Source organism: Heteronotia binoei, chromosome 7 (genome assembly GCF_032191835.1).
Source record: "Heteronotia binoei isolate CCM8104 ecotype False Entrance Well chromosome 7, APGP_CSIRO_Hbin_v1, whole genome shotgun sequence".
Classification (NCBI taxonomy): Eukaryota; Metazoa; Chordata; class Lepidosauria; order Squamata; family Gekkonidae; genus Heteronotia; species Heteronotia binoei.
This window is the reverse complement of record NC_083229.1, coordinates 32,992,200-33,012,919: the sequence shown is the minus strand read 5'-3', so window position 1 is coordinate 33,012,919 and position 20,720 is coordinate 32,992,200. Positions and strand designations below refer to the sequence as shown.

At 43.7% G+C, this 20,720-nt stretch overlaps 1 protein-coding gene across 1 annotated transcript in view; it reads left to right on the top strand.

Moving 5' to 3' along the window:
* The window catches only part of EMC2 (ER membrane protein complex subunit 2), a 65,334-nt gene that overhangs the window by 19,337 nt on the left and 25,277 nt on the right, over window positions 1-20,720 (top strand). The window contains exons 4-5 of the mRNA XM_060243321.1: window positions 14,380-14,465; window positions 17,599-17,656. Coding sequence (XP_060099304.1) covers window positions 14,380-14,465; window positions 17,599-17,656 — 144 coding nt within the window. The remainder of the gene's footprint in view (window positions 1-14,379; window positions 14,466-17,598; window positions 17,657-20,720) is intronic.

The following is a 20,720-nucleotide window of genomic DNA, read 5'->3' as shown; positions in this document are numbered from 1 at the left end:
ATTCTCCCTTCATTCAAAGAACAACAACTGATGGTGCAACAGTGCACTTTTTCTCTTCCCATTTTCTTTCCATGCCTTTTGTAGTTGTTGGCACTGCATTGCAGGTAGTTTTGCAAGTCTTAGGGCCATGAGTGATGCAGCTCCCATTCCTTGCCCTTCCCCACCTTTTTGTGAACTTTTTAGAAAGTGGTACCTTCCAGGGAGATAGTGCAACATGGGGAACCATATAGTTTGTATGTAGCAGTAGAAAAGAGAAAGAGTTCAGTAGTATCTTAAAGGCTAACAAAATTTGTGGCAGGGTATGACCTTTCGTGAGTCACTGCTGTATCTGAAGAAGTATGCAGTGACTCACAAAAGCTCATACCCTGCCACAAATTTTGTTACCCTTTAAGATGCTACTGGATTCTGGCTCTTTTGTCCTTTTAAAAAAGTGTCACTGTCTTTAAACAATGTACTGCTTATGCATCCTGCTAGTTTCCCCCTGTTGTTTCTTAAATCGTTTGCTCTAAATCTTTGCTCCTAAATGTTTTGCTGAATCATTTTGCTTTTAATATTTGGTTCTCAGAAAGCTGCTTTAAAAGCTCTGATGCTGAAGAGCGCATTGTCTCTGTTTTTGTTTGTTAAGCAGCAATCACAAGTACACACATTTCCACATCATAGCAAGGCTACCTTCCATTCTGCAGGTATGGGGTATTGCAGAGCTACTTTGAATTGAGGGTAGCTTGAGCGTAAGCAGGGGAAAAAAGGTCTGACTTTTTACTGTTTGGAAAGATGCCGAGGGTTGTAGGATCTGTGCCTATATTCAGACTTTCGCTCATAATTTTCTTGGGTCTTTCAACAGTTGTAAAAATATTTACAGCTACTTGGATGCAAGCTGTGGGCCAAAAGAATGTTAATGTTGCCATACGCAAAAGAAAGTGTTGACCTAAAACCTTTTCAGCGAGTGTCAGCCTTTCTTTTGGAGGTTACTTTCAGAGAAGACTTCCCTGCAAAGCCGCTTCAAAGCATCTGTATCAAAATAATATCCATTTTCTTCAAAAGAGTTGGGAAGATACAAATGACAAAAAGCAATTCTCCCCTCCTCCCCAGTTACTATCTTTTAGTCAAAGACCATGCAGCTGTTGGGATTATACACTGTTTTTCATTGGAGAGCTAGCACAAAGGATCAGCAGTGTAAAAACGGTCATTGAAGAATCTTGTGCATTACATTTAAAATACTTTTTATAAATTTAAGCTACTGGATTCTCAAGGAACCAAGAAAATACTTTGATGTACTGACTCTCTAAATCATGCTCACAATATTTAGAGTACTTCTATATTTGATATCCCATTCTGGTCTTTCAGGTATTAACTGAGTTAGCAGAAGGTGACATGCAGTTAACGTTCCTATTTGTTCAAGAGATGCTGCCAGCATCACCCAGCCAAAAGAGTACAGGGCTCATGTATCAGTTGAATGTAGAGCAGGCAGATGAGATTTCTGCAATATAAAAATGGTGGGAGGAATCTTTCTCATGCTACTGCATCGTTTTATCCAGATCATTTTTACCTTCAGCAGCAACCTTTCCCCACAGTAATGTATTTTAAATGAGCTAGTGCTTATTTCATTTGTAAATTGAATTCACATTGACCTGAGATTATAGTGTAAAGAATGTCTTTTTAAAAACGAAGTAGTTGAATAAAATAAGTGGACTTTTCCAAGTATATTTGCAGTTCTTTAATACAAATCTGTTTAATACAAAACCTTCACTGGAAGGTCAGATGCTGAAGCTGAAATACTTTGGCCACCAAATGAGAAGGGAGCACTCCCTGGAGAAGATCCTGATGCTAGGAAAGATAGAAGGCAGAAGAAGAAAGGGACGGCAAAAGATAAGATGACTGAACAGTGTTACTGTTGTAACAAACACAAATTTGAGCAGACTTCGGAGAACTGTGGAAGACAGGAGGACCTGGCATGACTTTGTCCATGGGGTCGCAAAGAGTCGGACTCGACTGTGCGACTGAACAACAAAAATACAAATCTTGGTTTCAAAAGCAGTCTGTCTTATTTGAGACCAGGAACTGAATTACACTTATTCTCTGGTTGCTTAGCTAACACTGTTCAGCCATTGCAGTACTGAGATCATAAATTTTGATACTTTCCCTTTTTTGTAAAAAGCATTTAAAAATTGCTTAAACTATGTGCATATAGGGAAAGTAAAATTCATACGGCAAACTTTGCTAAATTCATCCTTCTCAAAAGTAGGGAAAGTAACACAGAATCACAGATTTTGTGTGTTAGGATTTAATGGCACATGACAAATTTTCTTGTGCACACTTTTAGAAACTACATTTATTTGTTCAAGTTACTTTTGCCGCATCAGAGTGGACAGGATGGTGACTGGGGATATGTGGGTGGTAACAAAAATGAGAAGATCTAGTGGGGTTGCCAACCTCCAGGTGGCACCTGGGGATCTCACGCTGTTACAGTTGCTCTCTAGATGACCAAGATCAGTTCCCCTGGAGCAATTGGCTACTTTGGAGGGTGGCCTCTGTGGCCCTATACACTGCTGGGGTCCCTCTGCTCCCCAAATCCTTCTTTCCCCAGGCTTCACCCACAAAACCTCTAGGTATTTCCAAGTCTAAGGCTGGCATCCCTAAGTCTAGAACAGGGGCATCAAAATCATTTGCTACGAGGGCCAGATCTGACATAAATGAGGCCTTGTTGGGCCAGGCCATGTTGGGTTGGGCTGGGCCACGTGTGTACCTTATTTTAGATTAGGTAGCAGAGCTATAAACTTTTTAAAGAGCACAAACACAAATATATTTTTTAAAAAACTTAAAGCATGCTTAAAATGTTAGCACTCAATCTTAAAAGTGCTTCCTTTGTATTTCTCCCATGGGATCCAGGGAACTGGGCAAAGGAAGCTCTGGTTCTTTCCTCCCTTCTCCAGGGACTGGGAGGAAAGAGCCTCAACCAATAGAAGGGGGGGGGCTTGGTTCAATAGCTCTGCTGTGGGATTGAAAGAGCCTGGAAAGACAAGCTGTGCCCCCCTTCTTCTCCCTCTGAGGCAGAGGCCATCTTGTCAGTGATTCCCAATCCACTTGTAGGGAGGCAGGACTAACTGCAAACTTCCTCTTCCTGTGGGGACTCACCCCAAGTCAGTTCTTTTCCTGCCTCAGTAGGGAGAGCACCTAGTTATAGGCTGTGCCTATTACCTCAGTAGTTTACAAATTCTTATCTCTATTCAATTATCCCTCTTTAAGAACATAAGAGAAGCCATGTTGGATCAGGCCAACGGCCCATCCAGTCCAACACTCTGTGTCACACAGTGGCAAAAAATTTTATATATACACACACACTGTGGCTAATAGCCACTGATGGACCTCTGCTCCATATTTTTATCTAAACCCCTCTTGAAGGTGGCTATACTTGTGGCCGCCACCACCTCCTGTGGCAGTGAATTCCACATGTTAATCACCCTTTGGGTGAAGAAGTACTTCCTTTTATCCGTTTTAACCTGTCTGCTCAGCAATTTCATCAAATGCCCACGAGTTCTTGTATTGTGAGAAAGGAAGAAAAGTACTTCTTTTTCTACTTTCTCCATCCCATGCATTATCTTGTAAACCTCTATCATGTCACCCCGCAGTCGACGTTTCTCCAAGCTAAAGAGTCCCAAGCGTTTCAACCTTCGGCCTGGCTTCTGCTCCTCACATCTTCACCAAGGTCCTGATCAGTGTTAAGGTTCTGATCAGAACCCTGATCCTTTGGGAGCAGGGCATCCTGATCCATCCTTATCTGGACGATAGCTTCTCAGGGCTCCCTCGAGAGAGGTCCATTCAGGTCACGGAACAAACTATTCGACATATGCAAGAAGTTGGGTTTGTGGTCAAATGTCCAGAAGAGCTCCTTGGTACCCACCTACAAGCTGCAACATCTGGGGGTGGTTATAGATGCCAGGTTACAATGTCTGTTCCTCCTAACAGACAAGGTGCAAAAGATCAAGGAAGCTGTATCCTTGGTAATCAGGAGTTGTCAGTTGTCCTTGATGTCTCTCGCTTCTCTACAGGGGTTGATGATAGCCACATTAGATGTGATATATTGGGCCAGGTTTCATACTCGACCACTTCAAAACTTTCTACTTCCTTACCAGCTTCAGATTTCCAGGAAGTCGGATTTGCAAATACGAGTGACTCTGAAAATAAAGACCAGCCTGTGTTGGTGGACAAGGTTGAAAAATCTTACCAAAGAGAAACACTTATGGATCAAAGATCAGATCCAAATCTTCACAGATGTCAGTCTTATGGGCTGGGGGGCCCATAAGAACCAGTTCGCCCAGGGTCTCTGGACCATTCAGGAATCCAAGTTACCCATCAACTTGTTGGAGTTGAGAGCTGTAGGTCGGGCCTTGTGTCACTTTCAATGTCAGGTCAGGAATTGCCATGTTTTAGTCAGAACAGACAACATTTCAGCCAAGGCCTACATCAATCGCCAAGGAGGTTCCAGGTCAAACAACCTACAGAGAGAAGCTTGTCAGCTTCTGTCATGGGCTCAAATTCATCGAGAGCCAGTTTGGTGTAGTGGTTAAGTGCGTGGACTCTTATCTGGGAGAACCGGGTTTGATTCCCCACTCCTCCACTTGCACCTGCTGGAATGGCCTTGGGTTAGCCATAGCTCTGGCAGAGGTTGTCCTTGAAAGGGCAGCTGCTTTGAGAGCCCTCTCAGTCCCACCCACCTCACAGGGTGTCTGTTGTGGGGGGAGAAGATAAAGGAGATTGTAAGCCGCTCTGAGTCTCTGATTCAGAGAGAAGGGCAGGGTATAAATCTGCAATTCTTCTTCTTCATCATCTTCAGTCCATCCAGGCAAAGTGCATCAGGGGATTCCTCAATATTGAGGCAGACTGGCTCAGTCGTCAACAAATTCAGCAGGGTGAATGGTCAATCAATGACAGGGTTTTTCAGCTGATAGTGGATCGATTCAGTCTACCCCTAGTCGACCTATTCGCTTCTCCATACAATCACAAACTTCCCCACTTTTTCACTCGATTTTACCATCTTCGAGCGGAGGATACGGATGCCCTAACAGCCCCATGGCTGCGGGGATGTCTCTTTGCCTTCCCGCCGTCTTTGTTCCTACCTCGCCGACTCAGGAAAATCCGAGACCTGGAAGCAGAGGTGATTGTAGTAGCACCACACTGGCCTCGCCACCCATGGTTTGCAGAACTGCAGGAGATGTCAACGCAACAGGGTTTCTACCCATTTCTACCCATTTCAGCGGATCTCTTGCAACAGGGTCCATTCTTCCATCCACGTCCAGAGTGGCTCAACTTGACCATGTGGCAATTGAAAGGTCAAAATTGCTTTGGTCAGGATACTCTCCTCAGGTAGTCAATACCATTCTTGCCTCAAGGAGACCCTCCACAGTGATAATTCACAACACAACCTGGAAAGCCTTCGTCCGCTGGTGTAGGAGAAAGCAAGTGGATCCTCTTCGTCCAGAGATTAGGTCCATCTTACGGTTCTTCCAGGATTGTCTCGATTCAGGCCTTAAGGCAGTGACACTAAGGCGCCAGGTGGCAGCCCTTTCTTTGGTCCTTTCCTGAGATTGCCATTCCGGTTTGTCATCTCATCCTCACATTTCCCATTTTATCAGAGGAGTGGCCCTATCGCTTCCCCCTCAGATCCATCATTTTCCAACATGGAGGCTGAGCACTGTTCTCACGGCCCTGACCAAACATCCATTTGAACCCATTCAGTCTATCTCCATGGCCTTCCTTCGCATGAAAATTTTTTCTAGTCGCAGTAACTTCGGCGAGACGAGTTTCAGAATTGGGGGCCTTGTCAGTACAAAAGCAATTTTGTATTTTTCAGAAAGAGAAAGTTGTCTCGAGGACTGATCCGACCTTTTGCCCTAAGATCAACACGGCCTTCCACAGATCCAGGAGATCAGTCTGCCCTCATTTTGTCCGAAGCCCGTTCATCCTAAGGAGAGAATCTGGCACACCCTAGATGTACGACGGGCCTTGAAATGCTATGACATAGAGCATTCGTAGAACAGACTCGTTTGTCAACCTTTTGCCACCTCATATGGGTAAAAAAATGTCACATGCTATCAGCAAGGTTCTCAAACAGTGTATCACAGAAACTTACAAAGTTCATAAGATTTCAGTTCCTTCTGGCCTGACGGCACATTCAGTGTGCAGCTCAACCACCAATGCGACTTTCACGCAGAGCTTCGGTTGAAGAAGTCTGTAAAGCGGCCATGTGGTCGTCAATTTTCACGTTCATTAGGCATTACAAAATCAACGTGTATGATTCAGTGGATGCGGCTTTTGATCATAAGGTGCTTCAACACGTTTTGGAGGAAGATGATGATAGACACCCTCCCACAATCTAGGGACACTGCTCGTATATGTCCCACAAGGTGGTCTCTGTCTCAGAGGGAGAACGACCATTGGATACTTACCGTGAGGGGTCCTTCTCCTCTGAGGTCAAGAGGCCATCTTGATCCCACCCAGTCATCATCGTTTTCTTCAAAATGCACTGTATAAAAAAAAAATCAAGCAAACAAGCACAAAAGGATTCTTACCTTTTCTCTGTGTATCTTATTCTTTGTCCAGTTGGAACTATTGTTATTCTTCCCTTCCTGTTTTTTCATGATGAAGGTTTTCATGTTCTTATAACTTGTTTTAGTTATGGTTCTACTGCTATTAGGAATACCAAACTGACTTGGGGTGAGTCCCAACAGGAAGAGGAAGTTTGAAGTTAGTGCTGCCTCCCTACAAGTGGGTTGGGAATCACCCACAAGATGGCCTCTTGACCTCAGAGGAGAAGGACCCCTCGTGGTAAGTAGCCACTGGTCGTTCTCCCTTTGAGACAGAGACCACCTTGTGGGACATATAAGAGCAGTGTCCCTAGATTGTGGGAGGGTGTCTATCATCATCTTTCTCCAAAATGCATTGAAGCACCTTATGACCAAAAGCCGCATCCACTGAATCATACATGTTGATTTTGTAATGCCTAATGAACATGGAAATTGACGACCACATGGCCGCTTTACAGATTTCTTCTGTAAATAGAGGTTTTGCTCTGAGGCTCCTGTGCAAATGTAGAAGCCCGGCAAAGCAAGCTGTTATGCAGAAGGAAGCAAGAGTGAGGGAGAAGGAAGCAGATGACAGCCAGTTGCTTGGGGGGCTGATAGGAGCCCTCCAGGGGCCTGATTCAGCCCCCAGGTTGCATGTTTGACACCCCTGGTCTAGAAGGTTCTGTTCTGTTTGCTTTAAGTGACCTTGAAGGCCCTTCCTGATTTTCTTAGTAGAACTTTTGATTCTCTGACACCAGTTTGGTGTAGTGGTTTAAGTGTGCTGACTCTTATCTGGGAGAACTGGGTTTGATTCCCCATTCTTCTACTTGCAGTTGCTGGAATGGCCTTGATGGGTCAGCCATAGCTCTCGCAGAGCTGTCCTTGAAAGGGCAGCTTCTGTGAGAGCTCTCGCAGCCCCACCCACCACACAGGGTGTCTGTTTGTGGGGGGGGGAGGTAAAAGAGATTGTAAGCCACTCTGAGATTCAGAGAGTAGGGCAGGGTATAACTCCAATAGTGTCTTCTTCATCTTCTTCATCCCTAAGTCTAGAAGCTTCTGTTTTGTTTGCTTTAATTGATCTTGAAGACTAAGCCCTTCCTGCTTTTCTTAGTAGAACTTTTGATTCTCTGACATTCAAAGACAATGCTGCTGGTTTTTTGTTAGCACCCCAAGTCCTGCGCAGCATAACCATGGCCAAGCAGATTACCTAGACATCTTAGGGAATCATAAACAGTGCGAAAGAAAGAATCTGAGAATGACATGGAGGACAGTCTATCAGTGGTTCCTAGTCATGGTGACTAGAAGGGACCTCCGTGTTCAGAAGCAATAAACTTTTGAGTGCCTGTGCTATGAGGCAGCATCAGGGGAAGACCTCGGCCTTGATGCCTTGTGACATTGAGGCCATAGTAACTGGTTGGCCAGCGTGTGAGACAGGATGCTGGACTAGATGCATTGCTGGTCTGATCCAGCAGGTCTCCTCTTATAGGCTTCGTGTGACACGTTCCTTGTGCTTCAGCTTGCCTTTTAAACCCCCGGCAGCAGAAATGTGTGTCTGAAGCCATGCTGAAACATTCGCACTAAACAATGATGAGATTGTGGATTGTGATGCTAGGATTCACTAAACAGGTGCTGTCTTAAAGCCATGGCTGCCTTCTGGGTATCATGGAAACCTGTAACTTCAGAACGGCAGCCGTGAAGTTTTCAAGCACAACTCTTGTATTGTACAACTGCTGACAATGTTGTCATAGTTTTCTTGTGCAAAACAAAAACATGCGATCACACATCTGAGACAGGTTTCTGGATTAGATGAACTATTGGTCTGATCCAGCAGAGCGCTTTTTATGTTCTCGTCTTACATTCACTTTGTAAAAAATAAAAAGATATTGAAAGGATTTCTTCTTACATATACTTGTGAGTTTCCTAAAAGGATCAGGGCAATCAAAGGCGTGTGCATGTTTAAATGCCAATAATCCTAGTAACAGTATAAATTTGAACTTCTGGCCCCAAAGTGTCCTATAAGAAACACAGCATGGTTCAACGAGTGTAGTGGTCTCCACATGGAGAGGGCTTTAAATGAAAACATTTTACTTTTTTTGGTCTGCATACTTTGCTGAAAGTCATTCAACGTAGCCATCATTCAGACTGGCCTTTTCCCCGCAGCTGCAGGCACCAGATCCCAAAACAGGGTTTTTCTCCCGTAGAAAGCTGAACAAGGAAGAAGTCTCTTTTAAGGAAACGGGTGCCCTCCATTCTCGATTAAGTGTGTTGAGAGATGTACACTTTCAGCTGATCATATTGGACTTTTTTTAGTCTTTTAGACTGTTCCACCTTGATCTTAATTAGCTGCTCTTAACCTTATTTTCCTCCATTCTGTGTGTATCCACCACATGACTTTGGTGAAATCGCCTTCTTTTGGCAGCCACCTGCAAGACCTCTGTATGATGCTCAAGTCTGCATTTTCTTTGCTTTACTTGGGTTCAAATGAGACCTTTTTCACACTTTTCTTTTCATGTTTTAAGTATTAATTTCCTCTCTGGGTGCTCCTCCCCCCCCATTTTCTTTATAGGACAGAACAGAAGAGGAAAAAAGAATTTGGAAAGTGTTAGAGTTTTAGGTTACCTTGATGGAATACCGTTTATGCAGGGGCTTGCAAAAAAAAGAAAAAGAAAAAAAAACCCAGAAAAAAAATTCTGAAGTCTGCATTTTGCAGTACTGAATTTTTAAAAGGAAAAAAAGAGATATCAATGGGAATAATTGACTTATTTTCCATGGTGTGATTTTCATCTTCATTACTATCGCTGAGACTCCAGCTCATGCCCTTTCTGACCAATAATTATAATACCTGAAATGCCTATAGCACTTTCAGCAGTCAAATCATTTCACCTACTCTCTTTATAATACTCTTATAAGGTAGACCAGTATTTATTCTCATGTTACCACTACATCCAGTCACTTGGTCCTGTAAAGAATATCTGCAGATAGAAAGGTGGGAACAGTTTTTGTTGATTCCTCTACTTGCTGCATATCCATCTCATTAACTCCAGGAACAGCATTTGGACAAGGAAATAACTCTCTGTGGACAGAAATCACCAGTGGGTCCCAGCCAGTGTCTGTTCTGATTTCCTTTGTTGTTCCATGTCATCTTTGCCTCTGTACAGGATAGTGCTGTTGGATGTATCCAATAGCTAATCCACACTGATTAAGCTAAGGTTCTACTCCAGTGTGCCGCTCAGGTAACTAGTCAAGAGGGCTGTGTTTCCTGATGAGTCTCAGCTGGTATATGTATTCTGTGATAAAGAAGATATGGCAGATGAAGCTGTTGATGGCCTCTGGAAAAATTAGAGAGGGTAGGACAAGAGGCTGAACTCAAAACAGGAACACTGGGCAAGTGCTGAAGAATAGAGCCCTGCTCGTTGGCATAGCATCTGTATTTTGCTCTGTCTGTTTTCCAGCATAGGCTACCATTTGTGGCTGGTCCTCCTTTGCTACTGGAGGAGATCAATGTGGAAACCAAGGAGTATGTGTTACCTTAGTATTTCTGTCACATGTGAAGCTGCCTTATACTAAGTGAGACTTTTGGTCCATCAAAATCAGTATTATCTACTTAGACAGTATAGTCTACTCAGACTGATCAGAGGTTTATAAGATTAGGCATGGGATAGAGAGAGCAGAGGAATAAGTACTTTTCTCCCTTTCTCACAATACGAGAACTCGTGGACATTCAATGAAATTGCTGAGCAGTCAGGTTAGAACTGATAAAAGGAAGTACTTCTTCACCCAAAGGATGGAATTCACTGCCACAGGAGGTGGCGGCTGCAAGCATAGACAGCTCCAAGAGGGAATTGGATAAGCATATGGAGCAGAGGTCCATCAGTGGTCATTAGCCACAGCTTATTGTTGGAACTCTCTGTCTGGGGCAGTGATGCTCTGTATTCTTGTTGCTTGGGGGGGGCACAGTGGGAGGTCTTCTAGTGTCCTGGCCCCAATGGTGGACCTCCTGATGGCACTTGGTTTTTTTGGCCACCGTGTGACACATAGTGTTGGATTGGATGGGCCATTGGCCTGATCCAACATGACTTCTCTTATGTTCTTAGACTGGAAGCTTTTCTCCAGGGTCTCAGGTTGTTTCCACGTTATATCCTTTTTTCCACATGCCACATTCTTTATTTCCATCTTCTACATCCAAACTCTACCTCTGCCTCTCTTTGGTGGTAGCAGAATTAGTTGGTGTAGACACAGCTACTTCCTCTTACTGAATTCCATACTCCTCTTCTTTAATTGTCCTAGAGTTGCAACTCAAGAAGATTGCTGGAACACCACCAACTTTTAAGTAGTTGTTCTATGTCCATGTTGGTGCTTTTTGCCAGCTTTCCTACTCCCTTTAAATCTGTTTCATACTATACTCTTCAAAGATTGTTCATGGTTTTACCCAAACCTATTTTTTCACTTTTTTCACAATGCTTTTTGTTCAATGTTTTAGCAGTTCTAGAACTTTCCCTCAGTCTGAGGTCTTCCTCTGCAACTTCAACCTTTCTTTCTTGCTTGCCTTTTGGCTACAAAATGCCCTATTGCTACTTACCTCTTTAATTTCCTCTTTAAAGCCTGCCGTTCTTGCAGATTCTTAAATTTTCCTTCTGCTGATAATTTGACTTCTGTTCATCATGGAATTACTTCTCTTGTCTAAACCCATTCTGAATTTGCCTTTTGTTGACTTCTCACATAAAAAGTGGCAGATTTGGATGGTGTACCGACCTCCTAACGCACCACCAGAGAGCCTACCTGCCCTGCTAGATGTGGTGTCCGCCTGGGCATTGGACTTCCCCAGACTTTTAGTTTTGGGGGATTTCAATGTCCATGTTGATGATGCGGCGTCTTTGCAGGCACAGGACCTGGTGTTGTCCATGGAGACACTGGGACTCAGCCAAGTTGTATCGGCCCCCACACACCAGGCTGGGCACACGCTGGATCTGATCTTGGGGCAGGAATATTGGTGGATCTGGTAACAGCAAATGCTGTTCCATGGTCAGACCACTATGCCGTGAAAGTCCGACTGGACCTACTACTCCAGCCCTGTTTAGTTGGCGAGCCGATTTATGCTCGCCCACGGAGCCAGATGGACCCAGAGCGGTTTCAGGAGGCCTTGCGGGATCCGATGCCCCCTGGTGGGTTGTTAGATCAGCTAGTGGAGGACTGGCATACCCAGCTCTCCACTGCCATCGACGACATTGCCCCCCGGCGCCCTCTTCGCTGTCGTACCAAGGCAGCTCCTTGGTATTCCTTGGACCTGCTAAGGATGAAATGATAGCTTAGACGGTTAGAGCGAATGTGGCGGCGTGCCCGTGATGAAGAGTCTAGAACTCCTTATAGTACGCTTATGAAAGTCTATGAGAAGGCTGTGAAGTCCATTAAGAAGAATTTCTGCGAAATCAGGCCCAGCTCAATTGTTTAGAGTGATTTGGTCTCTGCCTACTTTGCCATCAAGCAATCAAAAAGATAGGAAATTGGATATTGGTACTGAGGCTTTTGCGACATATTTTGCAGATAAAATCTTGACTCTCCACCAGGACCTCTTAGCCACAGTTGATGCAGTACATGAACTGGAAGCCCTTTGACCGCCACACAGTCCAATATTGGACCAATTCTGTCGACTGTCATTGGATGTAGACAGGGTCCTGGCTGCAGTGAAGCCTACTACCTGCCCCCGGACCCCTGCCCATCCTGGCTTGCCAGGATGATATCAGGGCTTCTCTAGGTGACATTGTCAACTTGTCCCTGACAAGTGGGACATTCCCAGAGAAGTTAAAGGATGCGGAAATTTGGTCACTTTTGAAAAAACCCTCACAGGACCCTATGGTTCTAGCCAACTACCGCCCAGTTTCGAATTTATCATTTCTGGGAAAGGTAGTTGAGAAAGCGGTGGCAGAGCAGCTTTCCTGCATGAAACATCTGCCCGGACCCATTCCAATCTGGTTTCCGCCCGGGCCACGGGACAGAGATGGTACTAATCGCCCTCACAGATGACCTAAGAAGACATTTGGACGAAGGCGTGTTGGCACTACTGATTCTTCTCGACCTATCAGCAGTGTTTGACACGGTCGATTATGACCTGTTCACCCACCGCCTCGCTGTCACTGGAATACGGGGAACAGCCTTGCAATGGTTTTCCTCATTTCTCCAGGGGTGGGGACAAAGGGTGAAGCTGGGTGAGCAAACCTCCATGTAGCGGCCATTTATATGTGGAGTGCTGTAGGGAGCTATTCTCTCACCCATATTATTTAACATCTATATGCGCCCCCTTGCCCAGATTGCCCGAGGCTTCGGGCTGGGTTGTCACCAGTATGCTGATGACACCCAGCTCTATCTGTTGATGGATGGCAGACAGTCTTCTGCACCTGAACACCTGTCCGAGGCATTAGGAGCCGTAGCGGGATGGCTGCAGTAGAGCCACCTGAAGTTAAATCCAGCAAAGACAGAGGCCCTGTGCCTGAGTCGGGGGGGGGGGGGAGGGTTTGTGTACTCAGCTCCCACCCTTGGATGGCACGGTTTTAGTGCCACCTCAACAGGTGAAGAGCTTGGGAGTGATCCTGGATGCCTCACTTTCCATGGAGGCCCAGGTCGTGGCAGCTGCCAGGTCTGCCTTCCACCATCTATGGCAGACCAGGCAACTAGCACCATATCTCCCCTCCCAAGACTTGGCCACAGTGACCCATGCAATGGTCACTTCCAGATTAGATTACTGTAACTCTACACGGTCTTGCCCTTGAAGCTGATCTGGAAACTGCAGCGGGTTCAGAACACGGCAGCTCGCCTGCTGACTGCATCACCTATACGGGTGAGCATGCGGCCGGTGCTCCGTGGCCTGCACTGGCTGCCTATAGAATACCGGATCCGCTTCAGGGTGTTAGTTCTGACTTTCAAAGTCTTACGCGGCCTGGGACTAGCATACCTGCGGCACTGTCTCTTCCTGTATATGCCCCAGAGGTCACTTCGTTAGGCCTCCCAGGATAGGCTGACTGTCCCCATCCCAAAAGATGCCCGTCTTGCCTCTACCAGGGCCAGGTCCTTTTCAGTCCTGGCCCCAACCTGGTGGAATCAGCTCCCTATAGAGATCTGGGCCCTACCTGGCTTACTAGCCTTTTGTAGGACCTGTAAAACGGAGCTGTTCTTTGGGTGAGGCGGCGGGCATCTGCCCACTGGATCAGTTGGCCTCCCCTACGTATATCCTACTGCGCTGACTCGCTGCACCGTCCAGCTGTACCATCTCATCAAAATTGTTCTGCCAAGCTATTTGTTTATGGAATAATTGTAATTGCTTTTATTAATATATGAATTTAATGTGATTTTATTTATGTTGTGCTCTGTCCTGAGCCCCCATGGGAGAATGGGTGGAATATAAATAAACTATTAATAATAATGACAATAATAATAATAATTTAATTTGTAAATGAATTTTTGCTCCAATTTTCTTGGAGTTCAATCCACATGAGTGCTTGTTACATTGTGCAGCTTAAACTTTTTTTTTTAAAATCCTGTTCATAAATCATAAGGTTAGTCTGGGCTTACTTTTTAAAAAACTGATGACAGGATATTTTTACAGCTTGAAAACTGAGTTCTGTCTGTGTGTCTTGGTATCTCTTAAAACACCACCACGAGCGTGTTGATTTGATAATTTGGGTTTAAAGACAGCTGCCAGAAGAACCTCTTAAGTATTATAAACAAATAAATATCACTCAAATATTGATGTCCAGCTTGAGAGAATATTGGGCTCCCTACCTCCTTTTTACTGTATCTGATTTTCTTTTCTTTTTCTTAAATATAGTTTTGTCTTCAAGAGCTAAGACGGCAATTCCCCGGGAGCCATCGAGTTAAGCGTTTAACTGGCATGCGATTTGAAGCTATGGAGAGGTAACTGAATTTTTTTTAAATAAAAACTTTAAATGGCACAACTTTAAAAACTAACTTTTCCCACCCATCAAAATGAATGCACAAGGGAATAAATTCCATGCACTTGGTAGATTCTGGAGGGTAACCCTGTTGGTCTGAAGGGACACAACAAAGTTTGAATCCAGTATAGGGATGGGCATGGTCCAGAAAAATGTGTCCAGGGAGGTTCGTAGGGTTTACAGATCCCCAAACCATGAACCTCCAAGTTTAATGGACCAGGCCGTGACCCATTTGGTCCATGATGCTGCATGGTATACAAAGCCATTTAAAGGGAACATGGTCCCTTTACATGGCTTTTGCAAAGCCACACAAAGCAGAAGGGAAAGCTGAGTGGCGAGTTCATCCGCTCCAGTTGGGTGAAGTTGTTGTTCAGACTTCACTCACGCACAGAACGGCTTTGCAAGCCTTGCCAACATGGACCTTACAAACCTCCTGGGGAGGTCATGGGAGATCTCCATGTCGCACCCCGCACGCCTCTCCCGGTGCAGCCATCATCCCTTTATCCTGGGCTGCCCCCCTCGAGCACTTTGTGGGCATTCCCCGGAGGTCTCAGAAACAGGGGTGGGAGCCAGGTTACTTCACCATAGGCCCCCGTTCCCCTTCTGGCTGTGCAGCGGCTCCTGTCCCTCTCTCTCTGGAGGCAGCCTTAATAAGCAACGGCCAGCTTCCTCCCCAACCTCCTGCCTCCCTCCCTTTTATCCTCCCGTCTCAGTCCTTCCCCCCTCCTGGGTTCCAACCCTCCCTGGCTCCACCCCCCTTCAAAGCTCCGGACGCCCGGGAGAGGTGTGCCGGGGCTGGGCTGCCTGGGCGTGCCTCGGACGTCCTGGGCCTCTGCAGCATGTAAGTGATATGGTTGTCAGCTGCAGATACCTAGACTATATACTGAAGTATTTAATTGTGCTGAGAAATAAGAAAACAAAAAAGTTTTTGTGTATGATTCCTAAGATTTAACAACTGCCTCGTGGACTTTAGAAGCACAATATAAATCATTCTGTATTGAACAACTGAAATTGCAGACAAACCTGCCTGTGCTACACAACTGGTCTAGTGAAGATCTGATAGCCCAATGTGGGGTTTAGAATCTTGAGGATTTCTTTTTTCTTTCAAGTAGTGACTGAACTACTTTATGTATCGAATCATTTGCAAAAGCATCCTTCTGCCATTGCTTAAACTGAAATAAACTGGGCACTTGGGCTGCTGAAGCTGTGTTCATAATGAAGTCCTCAGAATGTTAAAGTGAAAGTTCACTGAAAAGTTTCATTCTTTATTTATTTAATTCATTTACAACCCACATTTCTCCCCAGTGGGGACCCAGAGCAGTTTATGTCATTCTCCTCTCTTCCAGTTTCTTGGGAATGAGGGTGGTCTAAGGCCAAATTAGATGGGACACTGCATGGGTTGCTCCCAAATGGAGTGAATAATGCCCCCCAGGCAGTTTTAGCTCAGGAAAATGCCACAGTCCTGATCCATGTTGGGCCCCTTCAGTACTTTAAAAATCCATTCCCCACAGCTGCTGCATGGTCATGGGAGAAGTGAATCTGTCTAATTTAGCCTTAAGAGAGTCATTGTGGCCACTCTTAAACCTGGAAATTATCAGAATCTGGATAGTCTTATGAAGGTGGTGAAATTAGCTAGTTGGAGCTTGGTTGCTTTAGCTACAGCAGGTTGCGTTGTTGCTTGTTCCCATGTTACCTGTAACTGAGAGCCAGTTTGGTGTAGTGGTTAAGTGTGCAGACTCTTACCTGGGAGAACCGGGTTTGATTTGCCACTCCTCCACTTGCAGCTGCTGGAATGGCCTTGGGTCAGCCATAGCCCTCACAGGTTGTCCTTGAAAGGGCAGCTTCTGTGAGAGCTCTCTCAGCCCCGCCCACCGCACAGGGTGTCTGTTGGGGGGGGGGAGAAGATAAAGGAGATTGTAAGGAGCTCTGAAACTATGATTCAGAGGGAAGGGTGGGGTATAAATCTACTTCTTGTGACCAAGGGATGGAGTATAGTAGACACTAGGGAAAGATAGAGCCAAGGTTGTTTCTTGACAGGATTTTTTTTTTGCCAGCTTATAGTGACCCCATTGGGTTTTCAAGGCCAGAGACGTTCTGTGGTGGTTTGCCATTGTCTGCCGCGGCATAGGAACCCAGGACTTCCTTGGTGGTCTCCCATCAAAATACTAACCCGGGGTGATGCTTAGCTTCCAATATTTGATGAGATTGAACTAGCCATCCAGGTCATAACTGCTGCACAAGGAGGAGGGCTATATATTTTTAGTTATTTGTTTATTTAGTAGGCTTATATTCCGCCCTTTCCCATAAACGGGCCCAGGGCGGATTACAACATACAATAGTAACAATAAATAACCTACAGATCAGAATTAAAACACTACATTAAAATTAAACAAGTAAAACAGTAAATAAAGCGCCCCACTGGTGGGAAGGGCACATCATACAAGGTAAATAGTTATAGGCACATATTAAATGATAGTAGTAGTAGTAAGAAAGTACTGCAGTAGGGCACAATATCACCACAAGGTCCCCACAAGGGAGGCCAGCTGATGGAATAATGAGATGCCCACTGCCTCAGCCATAAGCCCGGCGGAACAGCTCCGTCTTGCAGGCCCTGCAATATCAAATTAGTTCCTGATGCTGGTGATAAAAGGGGGGCATATTTCAGTGGTAGACTGTGCAACTTGCATATATAAAGTTCCATCTTAAACCCTTGGTATCCACAAATAAAGGATTTAATGGAGCAGACTGCCACCAATCTTGTGCGGTAGGTTGCCCAAGATGGATCAGTGGTCTGACAGCATAAAGCAGTTCTAATTGTTACAATGCTGAACAGATGGCGGTGTGGATTAAACATTAAGCATTGGGCTGAACACTATTCTCCACCCAACTTGGTCGGCATGCAAATACTCCTGCTCATCTGAATTCACTAGCCTTCCTGTCTAGCCAGTTCAGCAGGACTGGATGTTCATCCAGATGTTTCTCCACATTTCCAAAAGCTACATGGGTGCCTGTTTGCTGGATTGGGGAAATGTATGGACTTGCTAGAGCTCTGTATGATTCACCTGGAAATGTTTCTTCTTTGCACCTTGCAATAGGTATGATGATGCAATCCAGTTATACGACAGGATTTTACAAGAGGATTCAACTAATACCGTAAGTCGATGGTAAAAATAATGATAATGTTACATGTTTTGTGCTAATACCTTGAAAAGCAACCACCCCACTCCCTTACAAGAGTCTTTGGTTAAAATTCAGAATTAATTTCAGAATTTCTGAAGGTTTGAGATTTTGTTGAGTTTACATCACATAGTCACTTTATAGTGCTAAAACTGTTTCCCTTTGAGCACTTAGTTTGGACACCAGTGAATATTAGTATCCTCTATGAAAATGCAAAGGACTCTGCGGCATAATATTTGCAACTGTTATGCTGGTTAGTCCGTAATTTCAAACTACTTTTGCCTGTCAGCAGGAATAAAACTGTGCTTTAATCAGCCCAACTACAAAGTGAAAATCTAGCTTCCAGAAACCTTCCTTTGAATTTAATATATGCAATCTTGTTCTTCTTAAAAGGACACAATTATCCATTCGGCAGACAAATTTCAAAAGGCAGTTTAGTGGTGATTTTCTAGAACACGTTCTCGACACTTCCATCCACTTTCTAACATGGCACAGTCTTTCTCAACAGAATTCAGTGTAAAAACTAGATAACTCAGGTCAAAAATCATAATTGCTGTATTGACTTAGGACAAGTAGCAAACCACATAATACATTTTATTGGACTAAGTTGTTTCAGATGTTGAACACAGGTTTTTTGGTGTATAGGTGGCTGAAGAAAAAGGACTTGCTTTTCTTTGTGTTGCTTTAGTATACTGAAGCTCTCCTGATCTTTAAGAGTTGTAATTCTAAGACATGGTTAATTTGGAATTTTGCCAGTGGGATTTGTGTTATGCAAATTAGTTTCAGGAGAGGTTGAGGGCGGATTTTTTTTTTTAATCAGAAAGTAAACACACTCTTTTAAAAACAGGTCAGCGTGAAGCAGACATAGTAATTTTGACTAAAAAGCAAAACTTTTCTCCATGAATGCTTGATACGAATACTTTTAAAAAATCAAATGGTTCAGAGCAATAGATATAGGACCAATTGATTGGAGCATTTTGAATAACATTAAGATCTTCATTCTTGTTTACACTCTCTTTTTCACATACTGGACTATGTGACATCACTTTTCTTCATTATGTGCTTGTCACTATTCAGTAGTCATGCACATACTCCAAAATGTAACCCACAACACTTAAACAAAAACTGGGCTTTCTGGAAACATTTTTGGGCATTACAATTCATACTTCTGTCCCATCTTTGTACTTTTACACTTCTATTTCTTGTCATAAATTCAATTCCTGAAGTTATCACTGTAACAGTACCTTGTGCTTTAAATGTACTAAATACACCAGACATGAATACTGAATACTAAATATTCTGTACTAAAATATTAGAACAGTGGACTGTTTGAATTTCATGCGGTTTTTAAAACACCATTGTGAAGCAAATGCCCTTCAGTACTGGTTGGTTCAGTCTTCTGTGCTGAAAATGTTAAATACATTTTGATAAATCGTTAGGTATTGGAACAGTTTATATGTGAACTACCTGTTTAATTGTTTTCTTGTGCACGTGAGGCTGCGGTAGGAAAATAAATGCTTCATGGTTTTAAACTAAAACTATTGCTGAGTTTGTCTTGGCACTGACTTGGGCTTAAAGCAGTCTCTTCTGGAGCACTGACACATGGAGTTGCTTAGCTATATTAAACATTTTCTCTTTGGCATGTGAGACACAGACTTTAGTTCACATAAGTCATGTAAAAATCACGCATTTGCAGGAGCTGACAGTTTCAAACAGGAAAGATAGAGTCTACGCAAGGATTAGAAGTAACTTTAATATCTAAAACTTTTTCCACCGGGGTAACAGAGGGTTGTAAACTAGAGTTTATGTAAACGTGCATCTTTGTGCCAGTCATTGTTAAGTTCTGCAGCTATGAAAAGAAGACAGTTTAAGGGGGTTTTTGTTGTGTGTTTTTTTAAACAGCCATTAAAATAGATGTTGGTTTTTATGCTGATATAAAAAAGGCACATAAACACCTAATTTAAAAAGGAACCGCTTGAAAGTCATAGTTCAGATGCCATGTTAGGACTATATTGCCTCAGTGCGGTGAAAGTGACTATGATCAATCCGTCTGATGTATGTTCAGGTTCTACTTTTTTCCATTAGTTTCAGCAGTTTCAGAAGAACTGATGCCCTTTTGCAAGCTCTTGAGCTCTCTGCTTTTACAGACTCCTCCCCCTTCTTCTCCCCCCCTCCTCCCGAGTGTCAGTCAGAAAATAATCCTGGATTATGGAATAATTAACTGCAAAAGAAGTGAGGTTATGAAATTGAATCATATCACAGGAAACTGAATAAAGTAAAATGAAATGCATACAAGATTATTCTATCAAGTGCAGTTGGTTTTCCCTCTATTTCTTCCTTCTGGGCTCTTAAGCTTCTAGAATAAGTTCCTCATTCCATCAGAATGTGTTTATTATTTCTTTTAAACTTTTAAGATATTTGAAGAGAAAATGTGTTACTTTAAAAAAAGAGAGAATACAAGAATATAAACTGTTATAATTACCGTTGTGAAAACTGTCATATGTTTGCCATCTGTTTTGTTTTCCAGTAACTAACAAGACACCTCTGAGATTACCCCATGCTTGGTCTGTTTTCTCTGTCAAAGCAGAGAATGCCTTTGAACTATGCACAAAAGGCTTACAAAGCAGATAAGCTGCAAATAAAATGACACCCACGCGCACTGCACTCCCCACTCTGTGAACTGATTTGACGTAAAAAATTTAATATTGTAGAACTAGAATACAAGCTCCAGAGTCTTAGTGTTGTAGAATAGATGACTTTGCTAACTTGGTGAGTCCCTGTGTGTTTTGATTGTGTGAGAGAAAACAGTATATAGATGAAAGGGAGCTTCTCTTAAGTGCTACTGAAAGAAAACAACAAAAGTCTAGTCTAAATAAAAAACACACCAGAGTGCAAAGAACTAAGGCGCCATGATGCAGTGTGTTATTGCATACTTCTCCTGTTGCCTAAAATACTTCATATACTGCCTAAAATATATCATAATAAGTAATTAATCATAAACAGTATGAAATAAATGTGACATACAGGTGCTCAGTGGGTC